General features: G+C 41.3%; 1 protein-coding gene across 2 annotated transcripts; it reads right to left on the bottom strand.

Annotated features, from left to right (window-relative positions):
• Window positions 1-2205: 2205 nt before the first annotated feature.
• Window positions 2206-12746, bottom strand: LOC121721328 (glutathione S-transferase kappa 1-like). Of its 2 annotated transcripts, XM_042108192.1 has the most exons (8): window positions 12532-12742; window positions 10514-10591; window positions 10237-10318; window positions 9172-9300; window positions 8459-8604; window positions 8103-8219; window positions 3172-3265; window positions 2206-2903 (listed from the first exon to the last, which is right to left on the bottom strand). In XM_042108192.1, exons 1-8 carry the CDS (start codon window positions 12532-12534, stop codon window positions 2815-2817), a joined length of 738 nt encoding a protein of 245 aa, XP_041964126.1. In that variant the 5' UTR covers window positions 12535-12742; the 3' UTR covers window positions 2206-2814. The 2 variants fall into 2 exon arrangements, with proteins under 2 accessions (XP_041964126.1, XP_041964127.1); XM_042108193.1 differs by lacking the exon at window positions 8103-8219 and having other exon boundaries at window positions 12532-12746.
• Window positions 12747-20604: the final 7858 nt, after the last annotated feature.

The raw sequence follows: 20604 nt of genomic DNA, 5'->3' as shown, positions 1-20604 counted from the left end.
GTGAGGGGGTAGTCCAGTAGTACCAGAGGCAATTGCTCTAAGACTACAGGGGAAGCTCAGCCTCCTCTAAAATCACGGGAAATCGCATCAAATAACACTATTACATTAGCTTCTAGCCTACTATATTCCAACTAGAACATGCTGAAAACATGTTCATCTTCATGGCTAGTTTGTTCAGCAATAAGGTTTTGCCGGTCATTTATTGTGATTTCGCACCCGTAATACATTGCTGTGACGACACGATCCATCAAAAAAACATGCAAAAAACCCATAGACGCTCGGCTTCACTGGACTTTCAATGGCACTACAGAGTGGGCTGATCTCAGTGCAGAAAAGCTACACGTTTATTGGACAAGCGCCACGAAATAGTCATTTCCAGGAAAGCCCGGCGTCTCTGGGAGTGAATGGGACAGTGGGATGGCCCGGACGCCGAGCTTCTGTATGATGATTGGAGGAACCGGCATAGAGGCTGGACTCTTTGTGTATGATAGCATATGTCACGATCTGACAGGAAGTGGTTCAAGTTCAAGGGATGCGTTAACGTTAGTGTTGGCAGGTGAAGTCGAGAAGCAAGGCAAGTTGCAGCTCAAATTCTCATAATTTGGGAGCAATACAGTCGGTTTCTATTTGTCTTTGTAAATAGCATACTGTAAATAAAACCGAAATGTGGAGTTACAGAGTTTGTGACTTGCTTTTGATTCAGTTGTGTATTTAGGCTAAGTTAGGTAGCGCGCTATATGACGGTGTAGGCTACATTATGCCATAGATAGATAGATTGATAGATACTTTATTGATCCCCAGGGGAAATTCAAGGTCTCAGCAGCATACATACAACACAAACACAGAATTGGCCTATTCTGGGTTTTGGGATAATTTTTGCCCTCAAATAACAATATAGCACCTTAATAATATTAATTTAATAATTGACCATTTTTATCAGAGCTTCCCGTGTTCCAAAGAGCAGCAATCGCCACTGAGTAGTACAGGGGAGGGGGTAGTACACGGTGAGGGGGTAGTAAAGTAGTACAGGGTGGGGGGGGTAGTCCAGTAGTACAGGGTGAGGGGGTAGTACAGGGGGAGGGAGCAGTACAGGGGCAGTAAAGGGTGAGGGGGGGGTAGTTCAGGGTGAGGGGGCAGTACAGTAGTACAGGGTGAGGGGGCAGTACAGTAGTTCAGGGTGAGGGGGTAGGGAGGGGTGAGGGGGTAGTCCAGGGTGAGGGGGCAGTACAGTAGTTCAGGGTGAGGGGGTAGTACAGTAGTTCAGGGTGAGTGGGTAGGGAGGGGTGAGGGGGTAGTTCAGGGTGAGGGCAGTACAGGGTGAGGGGGTAAACGCAATTCTCACAGGCTACAGGACTAATGATGATGGGGTATGATTGATTCAGAATCTTTCTGGATGTCACCTTTTTTTTTGACGGATTCTAAACCCATCAAAAATCATTTTGACAGAAAGCTAGGATAATAACTACTTGTGTGTGTGTGTATGCCTGTCTGTCTGTCTTCATGTGTATATGGACAGACACCATAGGAAACAACCATATAATTAATTGTGTTATGAGCACCTTGTGGAGCACCACACTTTTAGAGATTTCTTTTTGGCTTGCAGAGGTACTGTTGGTCTGTTAAACATGGATAAGAATAAGATAACTATAGCTATTATCTACAGATAACTATAGCTATTATCTACAGCATTAACAAAATAGGACCTCTTATCAAACCATGTGGCTTATGTGAAGTGGAGGACCATTTGCCCATGATCGTGTATTTGCATGCATGGGGAAGTTAATTATAGTGGAGTTCCTCTCTGTGGCCATGTCTGCGAGGCAAGCCAGTTGAGTTTGTTGCCCAATTCTGCTGAGTTCATTTGAGTTGATGCTATTTGAGGATTAGGCGTGTAAGACTCAGCACGGACTAAAAATGACTACCTAATAACTCATTTTACAGTAACATACAACATACACCCTATGCACATCCTACCAGATGTGACCCAGAGGCTAACTGCCTGGTAAACATATTGTGAAAAGAATGCATGCAGCATTCCCAAAAGGATAACAGTGAGTTATCATCGGTCATCTGTGTTCTGGACGTAGAGATCAAAACGTTTGTTTGTATAATAACTGGTCATCAGTGAGACGTCAAAGAGATCAGAGGCCAAGTGTTTGGTTCCTGAGAAATCACAGAACTAACAACACCATAAACAACACCATATTTAGAAAAGAATAACATATTTTATTACATCAATAAAGTTGACTTGGCTTGACATTAATATAAATACTGAAATATCTGAAATATGTACACAAACTATTTTTAATAGTCACTTTCTTTTTCATTTCCACAACCAAGGGCTACTGACTCCTGGGTCTGAGTTGGGGTGTGGTAGCCTGGGGCTAAATTAGCACAGTAGTAGTGCTGCTACTGGGTCTGAGTTGGGGTGTGGTAGCCTGGGGCTAAATTAGCACAGTAGTAGTGCTGCTACTGGGTCTGAGTTGGGGTGTGGTAGCCTGGGGCTAAATTAGCACGGTAGTAGTGCTGCTACTGGGTCTGAGTTGGGGTGTGGTAGCCTGGGGCTAAATTAGCACAGTAGGAGCATGCGTGGAACGCAGGTGGTGTCAGCACTTAAAAAGTGCAGGTCTAAGTTTGAGAGCCAGCCGAACATTGTGAGAGTTCCTGTCACCTCGGACAAAAGGATCTGCTGAAGCTCACTCACAATAGTCCCAATAGTCCCATATCCAACTCCATATCCAACACAATAGTCCCAATAGTCCCATATCCAACTCATTAAAGAAGATGTCAATGTCTCTGTCCAAAGAGAAAGTCTCAATGGGCCATGGCTGCTCTCATAAAGGCTGGTTGTTGACTGAGAGTTACTGACGGGTGCACAGGCTGTGGTCCCATCCACTTCTCACCTGCAACACATGACAAAGACACGATTGGAGAAATAGACATGGATTTGAATACGGCTAAAGGTGATGAGTCATGGAACAACCTTTTGAGCAATGTTGCTGGTGCATTAACAGCTGTGCAATACTACAGCTAGGTAAATACTAGTAAATATAGATAATGGCTTGTTACAGTTAGCTACATCATCATGTGATTGATATGATCAACTCATTTTGACAATACTAAAACTCTAAATGCTTAGTTAACAAATACTACCAAGTGGGTTTTACTGACCGAGACAGTGAGCCATTAGTTCAAATCTGTCTGATCCAAAGAAGATTTTGGCCTCTCCGTTTACATGGCAGACTGTGAGGGGAAATCCAAAACCCTAAGAAGACATTAAGGAGGGGTGGTAAAAAAAGACACTGTGAGCAATGGTATATCAGAAAAGAATATCTTTAGCCTAATGCCCTCATTCAGACTAGTGCAGCAAGAATGTATATAGTTTGATTAAAAACATGTCCACATAGTGAGATTGTGTAGCTGAGATCAGGAGTATGTTTCCCAAAAGGATAGTTGCTAATTATGCAGATGAATACAAAACAATCTCTTGACCTGGTGCATCTCTTGACCTGTGGTTGAAGCACAGTTCTGACATGGCACTGATATTAGTGTTCAAATGAATAATTAATGTTTAACGTTAAAGTTAATAAAAAACGCAAGTTGAAGACACACCTGCAGGCAATAATGCAAGATGTGCAGCTCTGTTCAGTCCGTTGATTATGTGCAGCCTTAGATATTAATATTCTCTTATTGTGAGAAAGGAAACATAATGTGCCTCACCCCACTGAGTCACAGACAAACAGCAGGCTAGGTTCAATAAGTAAGAATAGAGGGGACACCTGGTTTATTCTACATGTTTATCTTGAATTATTATGTATACGATTCAAATCAGTCATTCATTTTACAAGGTCAGCCTATATGAACAAATGAATAAACTTGTCCTAGACAATAAAATAAAATAAAGTTTAAAATCACAGATGAAACTGGGAGCCCATCACATGTGTTATGTACAGGTCTGTCATTCCACGTGCTGCCACAAGTCATTAACCATATTAGCACTAATCACTAAATTTGGGAAACTATCATGGTTCAAATTCAAAGAGTATATTGGTCTGACAGTTTTGGTAAACCATGGATAGTTAAATGTTGGTTAGATGGACAATGCATCGTACCAAGTTCAAAGCTAACCTCCATAGTTGTATGAGAAACAAACTCCTGATAGACATAGGGCCCGTCTACATGACTCTGGGTTTTTTTGAAACCGGTGAATTTGTTTTATCGGTTAGGCCTTGCGTCTAAATGACCCTGGCATTTTAGGAGGCTGTAACCAATATTTTTTGAAACCGGGTTCCGATGTGAGATTTTTTTAAACAGCCGGTTAACTTTTGCCGTGTAGACAGCAAAGCCGGTAATTCTGACATTCTGCTTGTCAGAACAAACCAAATTTTGTCATATTAAAATGTTTTTCTTTTCCCTGTCATGATTTATGTGCACACGGTGTCAGCAGAGAATGTATACATTATTATTATTATTATTATTATTATTATTATTATTATTATTATTATTATTATTATTATATATAATACTGGAGGAACTTCCACTCTCGGAAAACTTCCGATTTCTGAACTTGTTGCAGTTTCTCCTCTGATCCACGTGGCGGTGCTCGCAGGCGAGTGCAGAATGAATGGAGCTCCCCGACAAACACGGGACGTCCCCCGGACCTTATGCCGACATTCACGACGTCCCCGATTGGTCCCGAATGTCATGTTCTCTAGCGGACGTTCCGGTGACCTTATTGACGTCCGGAGCAAGTTATCGTTTGGTTATTGCGTGACGTCCGGTGCAGGACTTTCTGGGGATGTCACCGTCAGGTCCCTCGGATGAAATTTGCATTTGGTCATTTCAAATACCTTCTAAGGACCCGACAATAACGTTATACCGGGGACATGGGGGGGACGTTTGTTTATTCACACATGGCAGCGGAGTTGAGAGCGCTCTGGCTACCGCCTGCAGGACGGAGACATCACATCCATGCACGACTTCACGTTACACGTCTGGGGATGACTAAAGTATCTATCTAGTCTCTCTAGCAGTAGCTGCATTAGCCTACCGCAGTCTAAGGCAACATATCATACAGTTTATGAAGTTGTGCGTCTATGAGCAAAGTATATGTCTACTTTGCTCATAGACGCACAACTTCATAAACTGGGAAAAGGGTTAACGTTAAACTCAAAATGTATGTGCTACATAATTCAGCATGTCTGACATACTGAATTATGTAGCACATACATTTTGAGTTTACCGTTAATGTATAACGTTACAAACTAGGGAAGGGATTTTATCAAATTCATGTTAGCTGATGTGATGCTTGGTGTAACGTTAGCAAAGTCGCTGTTCTTAGCTTCTAGCTTAGCCTACAATGTGCATTTCTTCAGATAACTGTCATTAAGTGATGCATGTAACATGCTCTAAATAGGCAGTGGTTTATTTAACGTAGTCACGTACTTATTATCTGTTTTATTTTTAGAAACACACACACGGCTACATTGAAGAATTAAGGATACTGCTTCTTCATGACTTGTTTAAATGTCATTGTAATTTATTTGACGCATGCTCGCGTTTAAAAGTGTCACACATAGCTGTCCCCGATGTTACAGCAGCTCCTTGTGGAAACAGCAAAGAGTGCACATATCCGATGAGATTTCTGACGAGGAGCAATCTCTCTGCCTCACCAGAGCCTTACTGTTTAGTAATAAAACAATGATATAGAATAGAAACATCTGGAATCTATTTATTTCATCTTAAAGTTGGCTACAAAGAGCATTCAGAGAAAACGATACATTTTTCTTTATCTGCAATGTTCCAGGAAGATAGGCTTACATTTATAGGCTGTCCCTCTTTGATCACAGGTCCAAGAAAACGTGGATATAACGTCAATGCATTCTAGTTATGTTTCATGTAGGCTACTTTATTTCATGTTGAGTTTTGCTTCCCAGCATGCATTACGATTCATTTAGTATTTTTGGCTATTATTAGTTTTTAATATTTTGAAACAATATGGTTTGAACAATTTATCTTCGGCTAGCCTAGGCCTACTCTGATGATGTTTTGACGGGATATGCCCATTAAAACGTCGTATTAGTTTATTAAGAAAATGACACCGTAGATGTGAAAGCAGCACATGCTAGCCCGGTATAAATCTCCATGTCGGAGGACGTGATTTCATACATGCGTGAAAATATGAGGTGAGTGAAGTTGATTGTGTAGTTGTAGAACAAGTCGTTAATGCGTGTTCATGTTCCGTCTACCTCTCTCCTAGCAACGCTGAGACTTACATGTAATGGATGTAATAGCCTACCATACTAAATCGCACTTCATATTTTTTTTTTTTTTTATCATCGCGGAAATATAAACGTCACACGCATAACGTTGCAGTGACCATTACAGGACGTCCTCTCAAAGTCTCGTGGACGTCTTTTAGACCTCCCGAACAGAGGTCCGCGGGACGTAAAGGGAACCCTACACATTGTCGAGCAGGTGACGTTCGCCAGGGGACCTTTAGGGGACGTCGCCAGGACTTTATTTTGTTTACTGAGTCTATGGATCTGTACCCCTCGCAGGCGAGTGCAGAATGAATGGAGCTCTATGGATCTGTACCCCTCGCAGGCGAGTGCAGAATGAATGGAGCTCTATGGATCTGTACCCCTCCAAATCCATGTCATTTTTTGTCTAGTAATTTGAATGAGGCAAAAGAAAATACACACTCCTGAATATTATATTTTTAAAGTCACTTAATTGTTCTAAAAAGCCTTTCAAACATGTCAATGACGTCATTCATTAGCACAATGCTAGGGTGTTATGGGCAACAACGACCCAACCTGTAAGAAATCGAAAGGACATAAGTACTCGTTCATTCAACCTTCAACCTATAATCCATATTGAACTTGCAAAAACTACAATCAAATCTGAGATTTCTCAACGACAATCAGGTGAAAGAGACAAATGTAATCGTCTAGCTCCATTAACTCCCATTCATTTTGCACTCCTCGGCGATCGCCCCCAGTGGAACTCAACCAAATTCGATACAATGGCACTTAATAGGAAGTGAACAGGCTCTCTGTAGACGGGATCTGGTATCAGCCTTTTGTGGCTAAATTAGAAGCACACCATTAGCTTAACCAGAAACTTTCTAATGTGGAGACACAGCACTCAAAAAATACTCCATAGAAATGCATGGGGCTAGTTTGTCACGCCAATATGGCCGTTGTCTACACATATCCCACCCCTTCCTCGGCAAAACGTCGACATGTAAATACATTGAGCCAATCATGTCTGCCGAAATGGATGCCCAACGAGTGCTCAAAAAGCGTTGTCATATGGCCGCCGAGTGGAGGGGCTTGCCTAAAAGGACTTTGGCTTAACTTAGTTAAACATTAGCTTACTACAACCTATGACTAATGCATGTTAACGATTTCTCCAGTGTAACATGCTCAACTAATGCAAAACGTAAAAACAGTTTTTTTCAGTTGAATTGAAAACTGAATTGTCTGTAGTTTCCCTATTTAATGTGACTTTAACTAACTGCTTTAACAAAGCTTTGTCTTCTAATTAAATGTGTAAAAATGCTTCTGCACGGCCGTCACGGCGCCATCGACTGGCCTGGCATGTGCACTACAGCACTTTTAGCCACTTTCACCTCTGTGTGTGCGCCACCACTGGTCTGGCGTATGCACTACAGTCACGGCGCCATCCACTGGTCTGGCGTATGCACTACAGCACTTTTAGCCGCTTTCACCTCTGTGTGTAGACGCAAGGATTTTTGCGTTTTTACCGGTATCGTTAAAGGTGTGAAAGCGGTAAGAAAATGTACACCTGTTGGTTTTGTGTAGACGTGGCCTAAGCAGCATGGTTTGATAACGGGACGTGTAGACGTGGCCTAAGCAGCATGGTTTGATAACGGGACCTGTAGACGTGGCCTAAGCAGCATGGTTTGATAACGGGACCTGTAGACGTGGCCTAAGCAGCATGGTTTGATAACGGGACGTGTAGACGTGGCCTAAGCAGCATGGTTTGATAACGGGACCTGTAGACGTGGCCGTAGATGAAGTAAAGTTTTGCACAGGCAGTGACAAATAAATCAAAGTGGATGTAAAGGAACTAACCCCATAATCAAGGGCTTCTTGGGTAGTTGTCCACAACTTGTCCTTGATTGCCTTACTCTGAGACATTTCCAGTAATTCTTGTACCTTCTTGTCAGATAGTCCAGCATTTAGACCCACCTGTAGTGAGAAAAAGCATGTATGCAAATCAACATATCAGATGTAAACGCGCAGACATGTAATGGGTGGGACTGTTGAAGCACTGATGTCAGTTATTGGTGTAATTAACGTTAAGTTAATAAAAAAACAAGTTGAAGACACACACCTGACTAAACACGCAGACATGTACGCACAACAATCACACAAACATACTTCAGATATGTGATGGATGGGATATAGTGTAGCTATTAATATGGTACCTCTGCAAGAGAGCTGAGCTGGGTGATGTCTTGGCTATTACTCCAGATTCTCATCCACAGCTCCCTGGAGACCTTCTCCACCTGGGCATCTCCACCTGTCTCCTTCTCAGCCACTGCAGTCACAAAGCGCATGGCCTCCAGAGAACCTGAAAGCAAACGGCAGAAACATGTTACACAGACAAATGTAGATAAATAATTATCACCAGAGAATAGCAAAGAGATGTTATGACAAGAAAAGAACAGAACAGATTGGTGCAAAGATGAAGTATCTCAATCTTAATATCATGTTAATCTTTTGACTATAAAAGCATTTAAAGCAACACCAAAGAACTTTTCCTCTGTCGCACGCACTATTAGTTTATCCAGCACAGGCTTTGCAAATAACAATGTCCACAGACAAGGTAGAATATGTTGCATGATGTTATGAAAGTACGATGTATTGCGACATCAGATGCAAGTCAAATTTGTAGTTTCTTATGTCTCATTCCATCGAACTACAGATTCGCTACCGATCTGGCAAACTTACATAGTGCGGTTATAGAAAAATAAAGGGCCGCAAAATGAATGCAGAAGTGCCGTTCACCCTGTTACAAGTTGATGAACCACTGGAACGATTTGGAAACATTATTTTAAGGTACAAAAAACTCTTTGGGGTTAAATCGGAGCTGATCTGAATGAAAGCTGAAATCTATATGATCCTGAGCATACTGTACCTTTGGCCATCAAAACATTGACAGGCTGAGCAGGAACTCTGAGTGGAACTCCGGCGTAGGAGCCCAAGCGGAGTAGGTCTGCTGCCATGTAGTGGAACTTTCTAGGAACATCATCAGGACTCCTGTTACCTACAACATACAGTGAAGTGGAGTGAGCTGTTTCATTTATATTGCACCATTTCTAAACAACTTTGATGGAATCAAAGGCTGGGGTGATTTGGGAAGGAAATGCCCATCATTTTACCTTTCTACACATACAAGCTTAAGCATAATCTTAGACCAAATGTTAAACAACCTATTAAGATATCTAGTATACTCTTTTGATCCTTTGATCCTGTGAGGGGAAATTTGGTCTCTGCATTTATCCCAACCCGTGAATTAGTGAAACACTCTCAGCGAACACACAGTGAGGTGAAGCACACACTAATCCCGGCACAGTGAGCTGCCTGCATCAACAGCGGCGCTCGGGGAGCAGTGAGGGGTTAGGTGCCTTGCTCAAGGGCACTTCAGCCGTGCCTACTGGTCGGGGTTCAAACCGGCAACCCTCCGGTAACAAGTCCGAAGCGCTAACCAGTAGGCCACAGCTGCCCCACTTCCTCTTCCTCATCTTCCTCACCTTCCTAGAATAACGGCATAATTTTTCAGAAAATACAAAAAACGGAACCAAAAATTGAATGATGATTTAAGCAAAGAAAAAATTGTCAAATAATGACTTATGCCATTATTTTAGGAAGGTGAATATAATACTTGTAGTGTGATGATTTGTATCTCCTGCCACTAGGTGTCAGTATTGTTCCTTAATTAGATAAGAGTCAATACGTTTAAGATTGGAGTTAGTAGAAGATACGACTAAAGATGTAATGTGAAATCTGCTCTGGCTTAATAAAAGAAATGACAGAAACTAAATTTATTTTTTTAAGAGAACAAAGCAGAGACTATATTACAGCCAACAAAAAGCAAGATATAGTGGATTGTGTTATCAGCTATACAGGCTGACATGTCATGAAATTAGCAGAAGAATTACATCTCTGTGTTGGTTTGTAGAGGATTAGAGCTTTTCCTTACCGGCACCTTTATAGACTCCACCCAGAAGGGCAGGTCGCAACTTCAGATTGATATTCCATACGTTCCTGTACCGACAAAACACCTAAAGCAGACGGTAAAATAAACACTTTTACTGATCCCCATGAGTTAAACCTACCTACATTATTAGTTTACTTATCCCCATGAGTTAAACCTACCTACATTATTAGTTTAAAAACAATCATGTAGTATGGGTAAGCAATTAAAACATTAAAAACTGATATTCAACAATAATCGACACAACAATATCAACACTTACCTCAAATGCTAGCCATGAGTAAGGGGATATTACATCATAAAACAATTCCACCAGTTTCAGTTTGCCGTAACTTGACATCTAGGAACAAGAGATCAATAGCGTTAAAGGGAATACTGGCCACAAACACACACAGTCCAGTCCTGCAGTCCACACACGGTCCTCTGGGGATCGCTGTAACTGACATTTGAGTTCAAATATCAATAACCTTTCACAAGTAGTGGACTGTATCTTGGCTCGTTCAGGACACAATTCAAGCCCTACTAATGCACTACAATGGAAACGACGCACGCCTCGAACCGGGACTTCATCTGGCACGGCCCTTTCTACTCGACACAAGCTCCAAAGCTTCATTGGGCACATCACTAGCAGACGCGACTCTGAGCTTGTGCAGCTGATGCTAGACTGTTATAGGTGGGGCTAGGGATCGGTCAATTGCTGTTTTCTGTTTGTTTTTTTTAAGTTATCGCTCTTCAATATCTTGCACAACAGACGTGATAGCGGAATGTAAACGTCTAGCTTCTCTAGGGACAGCCTTTTTGTTGTAAACAAAATCGAGGGAAGCGCGCTCAGGTGACATGAATGACTAGGTACCGTTGCTCATGTGTCCCTCATCATATAAAGCCCGCCCTAACGGTTTGTTTGGTGCGCAGTGCGCACGGCTTTCATAAGGCCAGACTAAATCAAGTCCAACCTCCAATTTTGTGGGCGGGTTTACATTTTGGCTATCTTCCAGGCTACATTAACACTGATACACTTATGTAACAGCAAAACACATGCTCAGGAAAACAACACTAACCCTGATACACTTATATAACAGCACCACTCATGCTCAGGAAAACAACACTAACCCTGCTAAACATAATCAAAATAAAAACTTTCAAGTTCTATTTGTATGGGAACTATTTGATTCTCAGCAGAAGCCTTGACACGGTCACAAAATAATTGTAGGTCCTGTCCACATAAACAGGTAAATATGAACACACAGTAGTATTTCTCTGTTTAGCCTGACTGTCCACATTAAAGGCTGCTCCACATGAACTCAATAAGTTTTGGCCTTTCATCCACACACATTAAAAGACATATTGTGTGAAGTTATTTTCCCATTTTGGACAGTAGCTGTATGAATGTGTTCAGGGGCATTCATCAGTTTCATTCATAGTTATTGCTGTCCAGCCTACATTGTAGTAACAGTATCTACACTGGACTGTTTTGATGTTGGATGTTAACTCTCCACACCAACCCATCTCCAGTAGGGCCTACCATACTGTGTTAAATTGGGTTTAACAAAGATGCGTAAGTAGTTCTGTATTCTGTTTTAACGTTATTTTGTCATTTTTGCTGCTATGCCCTGTTATGTCTCCTTATTGTTTTCCAGTGATGATGGTAGATATGAAGTTTTCCTATAAATGTGCATAATAGCCTAGAGCAGGGGTGTCAAACATAAGGCCCGGGGCCAGATCAGGCCCGCCAGCAGGTTTCATACGGAAGGGAAGATTAAAGGGGGAAAAAGATATTCACATCCAGTTGTCTTGAACAATGTGTAATAACCAATATCTCTATGATAAATTGACTACAAATCATGCTGGAAAAAGTGCATGCAGAAAAATGATAATACCATGACAATGGCGGCCCCCACGGGTCTCATTCCAACAAATCCGGCCCACTGCCTAATATGAGTTTGACCCCCAACAACCAGACAAGAAAATTACACAAAAAAAAGCCAAGTGTAACACCATGAGCTAATGTCACGATGATGATGTAAAACTAGTTGCCTGATATCCTACCTCAAGTTTCATAGTGTTACGTTAGACAACCAACACACATGATGCTACTTCTATTGCTATTAAAATATAAGAACAAATGATGGTAGTTTATAGGTTAACCTTTGCCTAAGTACATGGGAAACTATGCAAGAGTTAGACTGAGGAAGTTCGTATAAAATGGACAAAATGCATTGCTTCAGCTTCTGCACTGACACTGTCAAAAGTTAACTTGAAATGTCAATAGTGAAATATTACCATAGAGCCTCTTCCAGGTCCAGCGTGTGAGTAGTCTATCCTCAGAAATCAGCAGTCAACAGAATGGTACGACAATCATTGTATCTGTGAGACCGGTTAGCTTTTAAGGTGTCTCATTTGCCTAATACCCCTCCCTTCCCTTCAGGGTGCGTGCGTGACATGAGTCATGGGCATGTGATGCAGCGTGCTCCTTGGTCAAACTGCACGTCGCCATGGTTTCCGTTGTCTGGTTACAGTTCCCGGTGTTAAATGTTTGTCCATGCATGAAAGCGTTTCACGATTGATGACGTTTCTTCGACAGATGTGGCCGCTTGCAGACATTTGTGACTTTCTGATATAAACTGAAGACGAACAAAATAGAAATATGCATACAGAGCTGCCAACTTTTCAAAATCTATTGTAAGATTTGGTAGGCAACCAAAATTGTGCCACGTAGGCTACACAGCTGTTTTGTTTGGCTCCTTCAGCATCATTAGCCTAATGTACAGCAAACAAAAAATATATATATAGGCCTGTAGAGCGTGCAGGTTACTTTATTTGAACCCGGGTACTGAGAACACGAGTCCACTAGAAAGGGTAGGTTTATTGTACAATGAATCACTATAGAAAGTTACATTTAGGGGGAGAGCAAACTCCTGTTGTAAAGTGCCCTTGGTCCCCTGGGAATTAGCAGAGGATTACACACAGAAAGTGCACATGTGCTCAATGGCAATAAATAACACAGTTCATCTCCATCACAAATAGATAGATAGATAGATAGATAGATAGATAGATAGATAGATAGATAGATACTTTATTGATCCCCAAGGGGAAATTCAAGAATTCAATCACAAAAACGAAAGTAGACTACATAAAACCACTGTGTATAAACACTGCATCAACACATAATTGACACAGCAAAGGCTACGTAGGCTATCACACCCTTATTCCCGGCCACAGCTGAGGCTCGGATTAGGCTATCCAGCAACAGAAGGAGCGCTTATTTCTCCCCACCCTCTCTCACACACGATCGAGATAGATAGATAGATAGATAGATAGATCCTCAAGGCGATAGGGCTAGGCTGACTGCTGACTCCGTCACCACTGCTGCCGGACGTGGGATTTGTCGGAGGATACCCGCGATCGCACTAGAAGGGCACATACTCCCTAATTTGGGCCTAATGGTGCTATACCCAAAATGATTTGTCAACAGTACCGACGCAGAAAAGATTGCCCACGTCCCAGCACGGCAGCCATTTATCTCATCCCTCATTAACAAATGCAGCACAGGTGTGCTAAGTGTAACTGGGTAGACTTCTGCGTTGTGTTGATTATTAATAAAGATGACCCAAAACGAGCACGGGATAGGCTACTGCTGAAGTTTTATTCTGCACACACGCACAGCAAAGCATACAGGGTGAGTTCGCCAATAGCTCCTTTCTCCATAAAGATATTACACAGGCAAACAAAAATGCATGTAAAGTGAAGAATAATAACAAAACATACCTGCACACACGCACAGCAAAGCATACAGTGCAGGGTGAGTTCGCCAGCTCCTGAAAAAGTTCACACATAGGCTACCAACTATATTACAGGTGCTAATGTGCTATCCCAGCTACCTAACTACTGTACATCGCTGTAGGGCTATTTTTGGCATGTGGCTAGACGGACGTAAACAATGCATTTAAAAAGTAAATTCACAAAAATAACTCACAAATAATATAGGCCTACATTAACTGAATACAAACAATAACTGAATACAAACAATATAAAGTGAAGCAATCTTATGGATGACAATATTTAATAGAAATATTTATAAGATTGCTTATGAGGCTGCAATCAGTCAACCTACCTCTCCATAAAGATATTACAGGAAAGAGGAAGGGGGGAGACAGGGGTCAAGACCAAGGGGGAGAGGAGGGGCTTCTAGAGACCCTCAATACCAGTGTGTAATAAATTGAATAGATTTACACTGTAATTCGATAACCTAGATCTATTGTGCAATTATGTGATTCATACAGTATGTATAAGGTCTAACCTATTACATAAGGCACCCACCCCAACACCCCAGTTTACCGGACTGGGCCACGCCCTCATCAACAACAGTCATTATCGTGACACACCCGCTCACAATTTCATCAGTAGTTCCCAGAATTAAATTAACATTAGGGTAGGCTACCACTGAAATTCTGAAGAATGAGAACCACTAATTTACATACATTGTAATCCTTACCAAACAAAATAGAAATAAACATTTTGGTTATTGGCTGAACCTGCATTCCTCTGATGTCGTGCAATCCTAGGAGAGTCCAGGGGCATGCTCCCCTGTATTTTTTGTATATTTTAATGTTTAAATGCATCAATTTGGTGCAGTTTGAAACACAATTCAGATATCAGGGGTGAATATCATAACGATAGGCTGTGGTTGAGGAGCCCAATTAAGACATAATATCACTTAACATAACCTGTGTTATTTGACTGAGGGGCCCTGTACAGATATGAGGGGTGGAGAACACAGTAGCGACTTCACGCAGAGGCTTGGGCTCCGGGGCCCTCTGCATGGCCGGTTCTAACCTAATACATTTGGGTGGGCAGCATAGCAAAGTGGTCAAATTGGATCAAAATGGACATTAACACAAAACACAAAAACAAAAAAATCGGTACTACCTAGCTTGTGTTGCTGCAGCCAAACGCCAGGAATAGGCAGTATTTCTGATACATATATTTAAAATATATTTCAGTATTTCATATTTTGTCATTTGTATTTTATTTTGTTGAAGAAAATGGATTCATATTTTGTATCAAAATACTTCATAAGTGCATATTTTTGCAATCATGCCAATTATTTTTACTTTGTTATTATTTTGTTACCAATTATAATAACTAAAAAGGCCCAACAGCGACTACACTTCCTGAGAATTCTCAGGAAAAACCACCTTGAACAGAAGCTGCTGGTGTCCTTCTACCGGTCTATCATTAAAAGCATACTCACCTTTTGCATCACAGCTTGGTATGCGGGTTGCTCGGCAGCAGACAGGAAGGGATCATAGGCAGGAAAGGATCATAGGCACAGCCCAAAAGATCATAGGCTGCCCTCTGCCTTCCTTGGAAGAGCCCCCCCACCCCCAATCTTCCCATTCCCGGGGGGGTCAGTGTTTATACCGGATCTGTGTTTGCATATTTAATACGTTTCATACACGTGTTTCAACACTGCATTTCGGTCGTTGCTTTTACTTTACCATTACCTTACGCATGCCAGTTATGTATCCACCAGCTGCCTGTGTGCAGCCTACTTCCAAAGCTCCAGAGCTGCTTGCTGTCAGATTTGGTTCCGAGGGAACAAGTTCAGTGTATCAACAACACTCAATAACAGTTTATGTGATGTGTTCATCAATTAAATTCCCAACAATTTCACAACAGCTAGTTCTGGAGTAGGCCATTCATCTAGCCCGCTTGCTTACGACGAGACTCAGGCTGCGCAGTTGGCACCCGCTTCCTTATTTGGGTTTTGGGTTGCCAGGTTTTAGCCTATGACAAAACGGTTGAAATTGAAACTAAGTGATCGTGTATGTGTAGGGTGTATTTCATGCACAATCTGGCAACCTGAATGCATCAATGATTTTAAAAGTTGAAGTTTGATGGCCATGCAAATTACGGGAGTTTTCCGGGAGAAATAACAAAACGGGAGGGTGCTGGGAGATGACCTTGAAATACGGGAGAAACCCGGGAAAAACGGGAGTGTTGACAGGTATGCTATATGGCATCAGGAGGGGGATTTACCTAACACACATACATGGACCCACTGCACAGCTGTGTACCAGCTACCATTACACTCAACACCAACTCATCTACATCCAAGCTGGGTTTGAGGCTACACACTGCACAGATGCACAACTGAAAAAATCTTGACTTTGTTTGGGTGGGCAACACACAGTGCTTGGGTGGGCAACACACAGTGCCATGTTGATATTCAAATAGTTTAATGGGTGTGTATAGGTAGATATTTGACGATAACTGAAAGTTGGAATGGCTCTAATGTTTGCTAGCAGTTATGCTAAGATTTTGAACTATGCTAACCATGCTACTTAGCTAATGTTTTGTAGCAGTGCTAGCAATGCTAACATGCTAAGCATGCTACTTAGCTAACTTAGCCAATGTTTTCTAGCAGTTTAATTAATGTTGATATTCAAATAGTTTAATGGCTGTGTATAGGTAGATATTTGACGATAACTGAAAGTTGGGATGGCTCTAATGTTTGCTAGCAGTTATGCTAAGATTGTTAACTATGCTAACCATGTTACTTAGCTAATGTTTTATAGCAGTGTTAGCATTGCTGACATGTTAACCATGTTACTTAGCTAACGTTTTCTAGCAATTTTGCTAAACATGCTAACTATGCTAGCAATGCTACTTAGCTAACTTAACTAATGTTTTCTAGCAGTTTTGCTAAACATGCTAACTATGCTAGCAGTGCTAACATGCTAACTATGTTAACCATGTGACTTAGCTAACCTAGCTTATCATTTTTAGTAGTTATGCTAACTATGCTAACTAACATGCTAACAATGTTAGCATGCTAACTATGCTAATTATGTGACTTAGCTAACCTAGCTAATAATTTTAGTAGTTATGTTAACTATGCTAACTAGCATGCTAACAATGTCAACATCCTAACTATACTAATTATGTGACTTAGCTAAGCTAACTAATCATTTTTAGTAGTTATGCTAACTATGCTAACTAACATGCTAACTATGCTAACCATGTGACTTAGCTAACCTAGCTAATCATTTTTAGCAGTTATGCTAACTAGCATGTTAACAATGCTAACATGCTAACTATGCTAACCATGTTACTTAGCTAACTTAGCTAATCATTTTTAGCAGTTTTGCTAAAAATGTTTGCTAACATGCTAACTATGTTAACCATGTTACTTAGCTAACTTAGCTAATCATTTTTAGCAGTTTTGCTAAAAATGCTAACTAGCATGTTAACAATGCTAACATGCTAACTAGCTACAGTGGGTAGGAGTCATAGTTGATGACAACAGTTACAATGGCTGAACAGTTAAAAAGTTCAGTAGTTTAAAGGGTTAAATTGTTTAATAGTGAAATATTGTAGTGAGGACTTTTATTTTGAAACAGTTTTTGGCAGAGGAAGCAATTGAACAGGATGTGTAGTCTTAATAGGGCCAGTTTGTATGCTTAACCCTTAAAGGAGAATGTTGAGAAATGAACGTTCTAAAGAATATCTGGGTTCATTGAATTCAACATAGAATTTTAGAACCTTCAATTGTTGCGGAACTTAGAACGTTCAAAAACCTACACCTTTAAGGGTTAAAGCCTGAGACTGGCAGTTGATCCAGGTGGCCTGAACACCTGCCATAGGATTCTAATTGCTTAACGGCCGTATTATGATGTCACAATCGGCAATGTTAAGTCTATGGGGATTTTTAAAAACTTTTTCTTTAATAGTTTAAAAAGTATAAAAGTTTCAAAGTTGAAAAGACATAGCAACCCGATCTGTTTGAAGACCTACGTTACAAAGTTTGAATGAAGTTTCTAAGTTAAACTGTTCAAGAGAAATTGCGTACGGAAAAAGTGGTAAGCGGAATAATAAGAAGAAGTTGCCTAGGAAGAACAGTACAGTGCATTTTCATGCACTGTAATAATTCACGTTTAACAATTCCAGGATACGCGTTTTTCATTGGTTGTTGCGTTAAATCTTACCCAGATACAATACAGTTATTTTCTGATTGGCTATTGTGTAGCCCCTCTCGTTATTTTTGATTGGCTGATAAGTGGCAGGCTCAACTCCAGGGGAGACGCGCTTGATTCCTGCCGGTTCCATAGTGAGAGCGGCGCGGCCAGAGACATTTTGGGCGCTGCCGCAGCATATTAAATATATAAATAGTTTTTCTGCGTGAGAAATACAATGTGTGGCGGGAGAGCGTGACAAAAGACTGAAATGAGTGACTGTCACGTTCAATGCGTGACACTTGAGAGCCCTGTGTTAAGTGACATAGCAGGCAGCAAGATGCAACCGTTAACTAGCATAACAGCTAATCTTATCGTTTCATTACGTTGGTGACGTACATCGTTCGAGACGAGAGATGTAGTCCACTGAGCGGATTCACACAAAACCAACATAACTTTTGAAGTCTACCGTGGCACAATTCAAACTGGACCAAAACATAATTGTTATCTCTCCATTAACTCCTGTTCATATTTTTTTGAAAGACAGGTCCCTTGTAGCGGAAATAAAACGGAAGTCACTGGGACACTCTATACATGGATTTCTATGGAATGTCACGAAAACATGCGTGCGCAACCAAGAGGCAGAAAGCACCATAGAACAGCATAGAGCAATGCAAAAGAGCAAAAGAATAAAATGAATTTTTGTGCTGAAAACTGCACCAATTCGAAATCACGATGATTAGAGAATGTTAAATATGTTCAATATCCCTAACGGAATGCATGTCTTCACCAAAAATGACAAAATACGATGTTATATTAATAATCCAAATGAACGTCAAACTTTGAAATATAGTCTGAAATGAGATGTTATTATCATTGAGACAACAGGGGTATACAAAAAAATCCGATTGTAGCTTACAGCAGCCGACTATTTAGGTTAAGTTTATAACGTTGTGGACGGCCACCAAGCGTCTTCTGCCTCAACACTGGGGCAGCAGAGGGGGCACTCCATAATGACACCCTTTGGAACACTGGGGCAGCATAGAGGCCACTCCATAATGGCACCCTTTGGAACACTGGGGCAGCATAGAGGCCACTCCATAATGACACCCTTTGGAACACTGGGGCAGCATAGAGGCCACTCCATAATGACACCCTTTGGAACACTGGGGCAGCATAGAGGCCACTCCATAATGACACCCTTTTCCAATGGAAGGGCACACAGGAAATGCCATGTATAGACCATTTTAAAGGGCACCTTATAGAGTCTTGCATTGTGTTTACGACACTAGAAGGGTACTCATTAAGACACGTCCTTCAAACTTAGTGGCACTCTAGAGGCAGTGAAACAAGGCCAGCCCACCGGCATTTTGCCCAATTGTCCAGGAAACTGAAACCTTGCCGGTCATGCAGACCGGAACCAATTTATTTCTAGTGGAAATGCTGTCACACACTTTCCCGTTTTGGCAATTCCACATGAATCCACTTGACGTAGGCTATGCTGACAGATACTTCAGGAAGCGGAAAAGTACAGGGGACATGTAGAAGGCCGGCTGGGTAGGGCCAAAGGGTCAAAGTGTGAGGGCTGGACACTTTTTATCCCTAATGACAAATAATTTGTCAGATTGAGACAATAGGTGTGGTTATTCTTGTAACAGGCTAGATTCCCCCACAGAAAATAACTTTTAATACTATAAGATTTTAGAATTTAAGAATATAAGAGCTAGAATCATGTTCTGTAATAGACTACCTCTAAAATATCCTTACCCTCTACTAGTCTAGGCCAAGTGTTCTTATAGTCCATGGTCTTATAGCATTTTGCCACATATCAGAAGTATTGAAAGATTCCTATAGTTCTTTTTTGTAAGGGATGGTAGTCAAGAGAGTAAAAAATACTTGGGAAGGCTGTATGACTTTGGGATATTACTTCACTGGAATAACTTTTCCTTGTTCTGTCATTCTCTACTTTGAAAGCCCCACCTGTCCCCTATCACCACAACAAAATGGTAATGACTTTAAACCATTCTATTCATTCTATATGGTTCCGCGTTACATTATATTCATTCTATGGTTCCGCGTTACATTCTATTCATTCTATGGTTCCGCGTTACATTATATTCATTCTATGGTTCCATGTTACATTATCCTCCCGGTCTCCTGCATCTGATATGAAAAGTCTTCACAAAGAAAGGCACAAAAAAGACAAATGTGCTCTTATTAATCGCCCCACCTGCCATGTCTCGCCCCACCTGTCATGCCTCATTCCCCACTTGAAGGGCCTGCTCCACACCAAGAACCAAGGGGCTACTAAACCCAAGGGGATACTAAACCCAAGGGGATACTAAGGTTGCTGAGTGCGATTACTCTCCCTTAGCCCTGACCCAGCCGGTCTCTGTTC

The sequence above is a fragment of the Alosa sapidissima genome, chromosome 10, assembly GCF_018492685.1.
Source record: "Alosa sapidissima isolate fAloSap1 chromosome 10, fAloSap1.pri, whole genome shotgun sequence".
Taxonomy (NCBI): Eukaryota; Metazoa; Chordata; class Actinopteri; order Clupeiformes; family Clupeidae; genus Alosa; species Alosa sapidissima.
This window is presented reverse-complemented; position numbering and strand designations above follow the sequence as displayed.

Coding starts and splice junctions, on each gene's coding strand:
- LOC121721328 (XM_042108192.1), bottom strand. Junction 8,605..9,171: donor CAATGTTTTGATGGCCAAAG/GTACAGTATGCT, acceptor GTTTGCTTTCAG/GTTCTCTGGAGGCCATGCGC. Junction 2,904..3,171: donor ACTAATGGCTCACTGTCTCG/GTCAGTAAAACC, acceptor CATGTGTTGCAG/GTGAGAAGTGGATGGGACCA.